Source organism: Malurus melanocephalus, unplaced genomic scaffold, assembly GCF_030028575.1.
Source record: "Malurus melanocephalus ecotype Western Australia unplaced genomic scaffold, MMel_1.1 scaffold_415, whole genome shotgun sequence".
NCBI classification, from domain to species: Eukaryota; Metazoa; Chordata; class Aves; order Passeriformes; family Maluridae; genus Malurus; species Malurus melanocephalus.
Window position 1 is genome coordinate 611313 of NW_026623647.1, and position 9608 is coordinate 620920.

At 46.7% G+C, this 9608-nt stretch overlaps 1 protein-coding gene across 1 annotated transcript in view; it reads left to right on the plus strand.

The window, feature by feature from the left end:
* CDH4 (cadherin 4) overlaps positions 1 to 9598 on the plus strand; it is a 405208-nt gene extending 395610 nt beyond the window's left edge. The window contains exons 12-16 of the mRNA XM_057379655.1: positions 57 to 290; positions 1300 to 1533; positions 5977 to 6116; positions 7908 to 8072; positions 9372 to 9598. Coding sequence (XP_057235638.1) covers positions 57 to 290; positions 1300 to 1533; positions 5977 to 6116; positions 7908 to 8072; positions 9372 to 9578 — 980 coding nt within the window. The 3' untranslated portion in view covers positions 9579 to 9598. The remainder of the gene's footprint in view (positions 1 to 56; positions 291 to 1299; positions 1534 to 5976; positions 6117 to 7907; positions 8073 to 9371) is intronic.
* The last annotated feature ends 10 nt before the right edge of the window (positions 9599 to 9608 follow it).

The following is a 9608-nucleotide window of genomic DNA, read 5'->3' on the forward strand; positions in this document are numbered from 1 at the left end:
GGGCTGGAGTCCCAGGGATCCCAGTCCCATGGTCACAGCTCCGTGTCCCCACGCAGGAATCCCCCCAGCCAGTGGCACGGGCACACTGCAGATCTACCTGATCGACATCAACGACAACGCCCCGGAGCTGCTGCCRAAGGAGGCGCAGATCTGCGAGAAGCCCAACCTGAACGTCATCAACATCACGGCCGCCGACGCCGACATCGATCCCAACGTGGGGCCCTTCGTCTTCGAGCTGCCAAGTGTGCCATCTGCGGTGAGGAAGAACTGGACCATCACACGGCTCAATGGTAAATGGGGCAGGCAATCCTCAGCTCGTTTGGGCTCTGCTCCACTAATGAGCCTGCAGGCAGCTTCTTCCAAACTTTCCCACTTTTTTTTTTTTTTTTTTTGGTCTGATTTTTGTTTTTTAGGGCACATTACGGCTGACATTATAGACAAGATAGTTAATCAGAAATGATTTGTATCAGACCTGCAGCATAACTCTGAGAGCCTTGGCACTTGGCTTTTTTTAATGCAGTTCATAATTATGAACAGTTATCAGTAGTGAGCAGAGTATAAATCATCCATAATGGCCAAGGGGAAAAAAGCTATTATCAGTCTTCCTTATGTTCCTCCAGTGTAATTGTCATAAGCCACAATCAGGATCAATGTTCATTTCTCTGACCGTAATTGCATAAAGGCAGCCTTTTAATTTACCATGGAACCAGGAGGGCTAGGTAAGTGTGAAGATTACCAGTATGTGAAGGATTTTTATATTGCGGCACGCAACCACAAATGGCCCTAATTGCTCTGCTTATTGGTAGTTTCAGCAGAGGATGGAAAATATCATGGAATTGTGGGCTGTTTTTGGCTTCAAAGCTGAGGTCTGGCAGAGGGTGCCAGACCAGGGGGAGCAGCTTGTGCCCCTCATTGAGCTCAGGGCTCAATCACCATGGGATCACCTGGCTGTGTCTGTTCATGGAGGGTTCTCAAATTACGAGGTGGGAAGCTGGGTGAGTACAGAACCTGCCCAGTGGCCAGGRGCAGCCCAGCCTCAGGAAGCATTATCCATGTGTCGCTGTTCGATGCCATTTTGAGCATGTGCAGCTCAGAATTGGGTTTGCAGATGCCATCCAGGTGGGTTGGTGCTGCAGTGAGAGCACTTYTGCAAAGCACAGGCTGGTTTTTGGCCAGACTGGTAGGGCAGATTCTGAAGCTGACCTCTTGTGCAGGGCTCACGAGAGGCTCTGGCAGAGGAGCTGTGTGGCTGCAGGGCTCTGCCAGTGTCTGTCACTGCCTGTCTGTGTCGGTCCCCAGGGGATTATGCCCAGCTCAGCCTGCGGATCATGTACCTGGAGGCGGGGGTGTACGACGTGCCCATCATCGTGACGGACTCGGGGAACCCCCCCTTGTACAACACCTCTGTCATCAAGGTGAAGGTGTGCCCGTGCGACGAGAACGGCGACTGCACCACCATCGGGGCCGTGGCTGCTGCAGGGCTGGGCACGGGGGCCATCATTGCCATCCTGATCTGCATCATCATCCTGCTCAGTGAGTACCGGCCTCAAACACACACTGGCTTGGGGTGGAAGGTGTCTGAAAGCTCATCTCACTCCAATCCTCCTGCCACGGGCAGGGACACCTTCCCCTGTCCAGCCTGGCCTTGGACACTGCCAAAGATGGGGCAGCCACAGCTTCTCTGAGTAACCCATGCCACCCCTCACAGTAAAGAATTTCTTCCCAAAATCTGCTCTAAATCTTCCCTCCTTCATGTTTCCCTGTTGMTGCTGTCCAGTTTCTATAGCTGGCATTTTTCACACTCCATGCAGAGGGCAGATCCCTCTGGTTCTCACATCTGCATTCAAACCTCCTTCRCTGCAGCATCAGCAGAACGAGCTCTGCCTGCATCAGACCTGTCTTTCCAAGACTTCCAGGAGCTTTGCAAACTGACAGCAGCTTGGAAGTGGTGTGGTAGGATCCTCCACATTTTGCAGGAAAAGGTCAAAGGCCAGATTCCTGTGTCTCATGTGGGTATACTGATTCCCACTACCAGATACACTGGTTATGAGGGTCTGGCTTGTCCTCTGCAGAGCCAGAGCTTACCTTGTTCTTCTGGTTGTTCCAAGGAAAAGAAGAATGGTGGCTATTGCCATTGCTTTTAAAATGACCTCAGGTTGGAGGATCACGGGGGATTATGAGTGTTTTTCGAGGAAGGATCCCCAGTCTGTCAGGAMTGATGGAGGGCTGGGCATACATCACAGGGAAGGACTGGCCATCCCTTTTCTCAAGGCAAAACTCTCCCTTTTTCCCAGGAATTCTGTCATTCCCAAGCTTCCCTGAGCATTACGAAGAACCATGTGTGCACACACTTAAAAATAAAAATTATATCATTACAACTTCAAGCAGGGGTTGGCACAGTAGGAATAGATAAAAACAAGCAATGAGATGAACAATGAGGTAAATAYTCATCAAGAAACACAGGATGAATCCATGGGACTCTCATTAAAGCTAATAGGAGTTACAGTGCTAAATCACATTTAATATTTACCCCCAGTGTGTTTAAACAGAGAGCAGACAAAGTGACATACGTTCCAAATGTCWCCTAATGGGGACATGGCAGGGTGCACGAGGAGAGTGGGCCATCCCTGGGCTGGCATCCACATCCTGGGCCAGCAGTGGGAATGTGCTGGTGTTGCCTTTTTCAACCTAGAAATGAAACTTAATGATGATTTTAGCATAGGAGGCAATATAAAAGTGGGTCTTTATTGGAGCAGCCATGGAAGAATATCCACAAAAGCTCACCCCCACAGGGGTGAATACAGTTTGATAGATTTTGGGGAATTGGCATAATTGATAAAAAGCACCAATTAGGAGGACCAATTAAGTGATGATGTATTTCCCCCCAGGTCAAGCCCCTTCTTTGGGGCCCCTTCTCCTCCATACCAGCTGTACTTCTTTTATGAAAATGGGTCTCAAAGACCTTGATTCCCAGGAAGAACCAAGATAGGATAGGGGCCCCGTATCCTCCAGAGCTCTGGAAAGTGTTTGTTCTTTCCAGCTGGAGAAAAGGGCAGGGAGAAGTACTGGGAAGGTTACAAATGCATTAAAGAAAAAAGGCCAAAATCATTCTGGCACCACTGGAGTGTAACTGATCTACTGGAACAGGCTGGAGAATGAGCAGGAAACGGGGTGTTTGTGCACACCCTGCCCCTCTCCCAGCCCAGCCGAGCTGATGGAGCATCCCTGTGCCCAGTTCCTGCCCTTGGTTCCCAGTTCCTGCCCTTGGTTCCCAGTTCCTGCCCTTGGTTCCCAGTTTGGCTGCTCCCTTCAGCCAGGGCAGTTGTTTGCCCCATGAGGATGAAGGTGTTTGTCAGCCCCACCTCCTCTGGCTGTGCAGATTTTCTGCTGCCCTGGGCCCAAAGTTGGCACAGCAGCCACAGAGGTGATTAAACACAGGTCTTCTCCTTGCTGCTCTTGTATAAATCCAGTGCTGAAATACAATTTAAAACGGTTGAAAATCCTATTGACTGAAATTAACTTCAGCTGAAGGACATTTGATTTAAGAGATTCCTCTTTCCATTTTCAGATACATTATCCCATTTTAAATTACGGGTTTTATTACAAAAGCTTATTTTTACATTCATTGTAATTCTAATTGACTTTTTTTTTTATCTTGGAGAGCTGCAAAGCACTGWATCAGTGATGAAAAATGTAATTTGCAATGAGGAGTTTTACAGTTACATCYTTCCAGTGTTTTGCCTCCTTTCTATCTGTTCCAAATCATGACCTCTAAACAATAACCTAGAAAAAAGCAGATGGGGGAATTTTCTTGTGCTCTTTGTCCATTTTAGAGTCAGCAGGTCAAAGTTTAAAAGGAAGAAGAAGCAAGGGGACAGATCCAAGATTGCTCCTGTGAAGGAAGTTTACGCCTTTACCTTTGCTCAAAGGGGTTTTTTTCTTCTTCTTGCTACCTGATGTATTAGCTGCACAAATAACACATTTAGAAGAGCAATGCAGTAAAAAATTGTGAAGGGTGAAGACAATAGATTTCAAGGAAAACTACATGCAGAGCGAAAATGGTTCTAACAGCAGTAATAGCACTTCCCATTCTGCAGAGTGAATAAAAGGAAGGARAGTGCACTACATCCACCATTGACACTTTGAAGGTCTTTTTTTTTTTTTCCAAGGTAGCTGTAAAGGCGTTAATGGCACAGTTTTTTCCACAAGTGCATGAAAAAGTATCATTAAAAAAAAAAAAAGGAAATAAAAAGATAAACCCCAGTAACCATTATAATATTGTCTTTGTGGACCAGTCAGGTGTCTTGTTGTGAGAGACTTGAAAAGGAACAATGAGAAAAAGACTTCAATAGTCTGCTAAATAGCTGAGGTTTTATRTTGCAGATAAGAGTTACATTTTCTTCCCTTTTCTTTTTTTCTTTCTTGAATAGATCTGGGATAAGCATTAAAGAAATGCTGAACTATCTGGAAACAATTCTGTTAGCTGGCAGGCAGGGATGGCCGCCAGTTGGCACACAATGGCTGTAATTAGCTGTCCGGTCCTCTTCCCTCACTTCACTGAATTCCTGTGGGGTATAAACACTGTGGTGCTGGGAGGAAGAATTTGGATCCTCATAACCTGCAAGCTGGACTGCCCATCCATGTCCTCAGGGTCTGGTTTCAGTGAAAATCCCAAACTCTGGGGTCTCACATCCTTCTTGTGTTGCCTGTGTTGGTTTGGCACAGTTGAGGGTTGATTCAGCTAAAATGAACCTGGGACACTCATTCCCACCTCCACTGTCCATCCATCACTCCCTTCTCCTGCAAATTGCCCCTGCTGCAGCTCAGTGTGGGGCTTGCATGGAGAATGGAGGGGAAAGCAGGCAGTGGGRGGTGTAGCTGCATCAGCTGCCCAGGCTGAATTTCATCCTTCATGGCATTGTTTGCAGCTGCTGAGTACAAGAGAAAAAGCCAAGATCTGGCTGCCTTGTGTTAGTAGAGAGTTGAGTTCCCAGATCATCTTGCCTTGCTCAGGGAGCACACAGCCCTGGGACGTGGGTGTTCCTTTGAAGAGTGAGGTTGGGGAGCAGTGAGCCTGTGTTCCCTGTGGGTAAAGTTGTTTAAGAAGGGAAACATTTCTCATGATTCAAGAACTGCKCATCTCTCCCTGTTCCTGTGCTGAGACAGATGAGCCAAGCCTGGCATGCAGATGCCAATGCCCAAGGAACTTGGCTGTGCTTGGCTGTGTGCTCCCAGATTTGCTCTCCCTCATTCTGCAAAGCTCGAAAGGATTCTGTTTTCTGAAAGGATTTCAGATGATCTGAGATTTGCTTTSCAAGTGGTGGCCAAATGCATGTGCTAATGTCCTGGCTAATCTGATCTCTGAAGCCTGAAGAGCCTCCCTCGTGGACCAGAGGAGAATATGAGGGAGGCCAAATTGGATGACAGGACCCAGTGTTGTGCAGCCTCCCCAGATCTTGGCCAGCTGCACAAAAAAGCAGGGACTGTCACAGTCAGGGCTGGTGACCTGAATGGGCTAAACCTGTGCCACGCTGCTGGAACAGCCCTTGGTGCACAAATCTGAGGTATATGCACCCTTTTCCTTCTCTCTTCCCTCCAGCTTTATGTCTCTGAATAAAATAAGGGTGGAAACCTAATCYTGAAAACTCAGGATTTAGATCAAATATTTTCAGAAAGCTGCAGTTTTCACACTTTCTGGTTTCTTCTCCTTTGATTGTGTGTTTTACTYCTGATAAATATCAGCTCAATCAGCATCAGTGATGGACCTTAAAGAAATGTTTGTAGTGGGATTCTGTCACAGTWTTTACAGCTCTCACTGATCTCCCCTTTAAAAATTAGACCATGCAATAGAGTCACATTTTATTCCTCCTGCCAGCAGCCAGAGAGRTGCTCTGCAGTGGGCAGGGGCAGGTGAGGTGTTGGGACACTCTGGTGCTGCAGGAGGTCCCATCTCACACCGTTTCCTCCCCGTTGCAGCCATGGTCCTGCTCTTCGTGGTGTGGATGAAGCGCCGGGAGAAGGAGCGCCACACCAAGCAGCTCCTCATCGACCCCGAGGACGACGTCAGGGACAACATCCTSAAATATGACGAGGAGGGAGGTGGAGAGGAGGACCAGGTGAGTTGAGACGAGCCCAGGGCTTGTGGCCAAGGAGCAGCTGTGCAGTCTGTACCCTCAAAAAGGCAGAAACCACATTATTTCCAGTAAAAGACGTTCAAAGGGTTGTGTTTCTTCATTAGTGACCAGGCAGCTTTATTGCATGGAGAGCCAGCAGCTCCATGAGATGGGACATTTATTAATTACTGGGATGTGTATTGCTGGGACATCCTCCTGTGCAAGCAGGACGATGCCATGTGGATTTTTCTACCTCCTAGGCAGCTTCCTGGGGAGGGATTATAAATCACTCCACTTCAAACCTGTTTCTGTTATTTAAGTCATTAAAATCGTGTGTTTTACCAGAGATCTTCAGAAAACCAGCCAGCAGCTACCACCCTCCCCAGCCCTGTGGCTGCAGGCTCTTGCCTTGGCTCACTTGAGCCTTGAGCTTCTGTGGGCTTCCCCTGCATTTATTTAATCGCCTCTAATGTGCTTTTAATTTCTTTTAATTTCTGGATGTGGTTTGTGGGAAATKTCTAGAGAGATTTGGGGATTTTCTGTTCCATCACGAGGCGTGTGGTGGCGAAGCTTTGCTGGGTGACGGAGCCCTGAGCCACAGGGCTGCCCAAAAACATCAGCTTCCCTCCAGTGGTTCATCCTACAGACACCAATACTGATATTGTATGAAAACCTCCCTGCACTGCACTCCTGGGATGTGCTATGTGTCCAGTTTTCAGCTAAAATAGCAAAGTYTGGTCACTCGTGTTGAAGTTACCATTTTTTCACTCCTACCGAACACGGATAAAGAGCTCAGGACACTCTCAAATAGGAAGTTCATGCAAATTATGTGATTCCACATCATATTTTTTCTTTTTCTTTTTTTTTTTAATTAAATTGAATTTCTTTTTTGTTGAATTGGACTGCATGGCTCAAGATCAGTGCTTAGGGATCCCACAAAACCACGGCAGCACATCTTGGGAGGCAGGAGCTCACCCAAACCTTGGAAAGTTCTTATTCCACAGAAAAATCCTCGCAATTAGCATTTCTTTTTTTTCTTGTGGCTGTCAAGTTATTTATAAATATTGCTCCTGGAGATTCAATCATCCCTKTCTGAGCACAAGGATAGTTTTCCTGGTAGAACAAAGTGCTGTTCTGAGCATTCCAAGTAGCTGAAGTATCTGGTTTCAGGCAACTACACTGTAGRCTTAAATATTTTAGAAAGGATTCGTTAAAAATAACAGCAAAGGAAGAGCAGCAAAACACCATTACCGACATGAATACATTTTTAATGAAATATTACCTGGTTCTCATTTTGTGATAGAAACCTATTCTGTTGGGATTTTTCACAAGCAAAAAGAACATAATTACTTTGAAAGGCCTACATGCATAAATGCRATACACATTTTAATGTTTTTACTTCTGTAGAAAGGTAATTGCAATAATCTGTCTACCAACACTGTGTCTCTACATTATATTATGTATTTCRTCAAAAATTATGCATACACCTATGCACACACAAACAAAAGCAGGGTTTTATCACAGATATTTAGATGCTGTGTGAAATATTCAGAAAATATTTAAATACTTGATTTAACTTATMAGATGCACTCTCAGGACATTAGTTTTATGAGCTACTCAGAGGTCAGGTTCATCTGTAATTTAGATAGAGATGCTATCTACCCAGGGATAAGATTTGCCATCAAACTTCAGGTGAAGCAGAATTAGAGCCCTCGACTTGTTTGCACATWGAGTGAGTAGGTGATGTGAAGGAAAAGCTCTGGTTTTCACACTGTGCCTCCCTGTTTGTCACAGGATTACGATTTAAGCCAGCTCCAGCAGCCAGAGACCATGGATCACGTGCTGAACAAGACACCTGGAGTCAGAAGGGTGGATGAAAGGCCCATTGGTGCTGAGCCACAGTATCCTATAAGACCAGTAATCCCACACCCGGGGGATATTGGTGATTTTATTAATGAGGTATGTTCTGCAGGGGGTCCTGTGTCACATCTTCAAAGCTTGAGCAGTCAGGTTTSACTGCACAGACCAAGGGGTGCCCGTGCCAGACATGTGATGCCAGGCAGGGAAAGGATTGGCACGAGCAKAGGATGCAGGGCTTGGCTTAATAAAGGCACTGAAGCAGCAAAAAGCCCAAGATTTCTGCCTCGTGCGTGTCACAAACACCAAGCTTTTCAGCACCCAGGCAGAATAAGCCATTTGTGGCTCCTGGACTTGTAATTATTTCAGCAGTCTGTGCCTTCCTCGTAAGCTCTGTTTGGTGTGAAGCCTCAAAGAGTTTGCAGCACAGAGAGATCAGAAATGGTTTCTTTATTTTATGTTAGATTATTGCTCCTTTATCTGCSTGTACAAATATCTGTCCATTTGGTATTTCTTATCTCATTTTTAGTTTTGAGTGATTGAGTGGTTACAAACCAATCAATGCATTATTTCCTCYGAGACAAAGCACACCATCCATTTCCTAAGCCAGAAAAATAAACGTTACAGCCATTTAATTCTATTATTACATGCATTTCCTGCTGTGCTTTCCTCATTTTCATCATTAAAATCCCTTCTTCCTTTGTCCTTCTGCCCATCCTTCACTCACATTTACACACATCCGTGCTTGTGAAGCCTCGCTCTTCTTACACACGCCCCTGCTGCTGAAACCAGCTCCATCTCCCCAGGCTGAGGCCAGGGTTTCTGAAGGTGGGAGCGTGGAACATTTTGCTTTATTGCAGGGTTATTCCACCAGGCTTTTCCTGACGCTGGGCTCTGCAGCAAAGCAATTYTTTTTCTCCGTGTCCCGAGGCCATTTCCGTGGCCGCTGCCCACACCGCACAGGAGCAGCAGCGCTCCCCAACCYTCTGCCCACGATTCCACACCCCACCTCTGTCCTCATTTTGCTGGGAGTGACTTTTTTTGTTTGTTTTCCTAAAGGAATGAAAATCATCAGAATTAAAATGTTGGTAGGAGAGATAGGGTGCTGTTTTTTGTTTCGTTGGCTAAGCTGGAAATCTCAACAGGCAGCCCCAGAAAGGGCACAGTGGCCAGAAGAGAAAGCTTTCCAGATCCAGAATTGGATCATTGGAAATAACTCCCGTGCCACTCAGTCCAACACTTTTTTTTGGGGACACTGGGAGTTACTGGATGTAACCAGTGACCCAGAGATGCATCTAGGCAGCTCCAGGACCATCATTTTCCTCTTTTAGCTTTGCTGCAGGGGTCCCAGACCCCCCAAACCCCATGGTGGGCATTAACACCKTGTGTTCACCCTTCCAGGGTTTGCGTGCGGCCGACAACGACCCCACAGCCCCCCCATACGATTCCCTGCTCGTCTTTGACTACGAGGGCAGCGGCTCCACCGCCGGCTCCGTCAGCTCCCTCAACTCCTCCAGCTCCGGGGACCAGGACTACGACTACCTGAACGACTGGGGGCCCAGGTTCAAGAAACTGGCGGACATGTACGGGGGAGGAGAGGAAGATTAAACTGACCTCATCTTATTTAAAAAAAAAAAA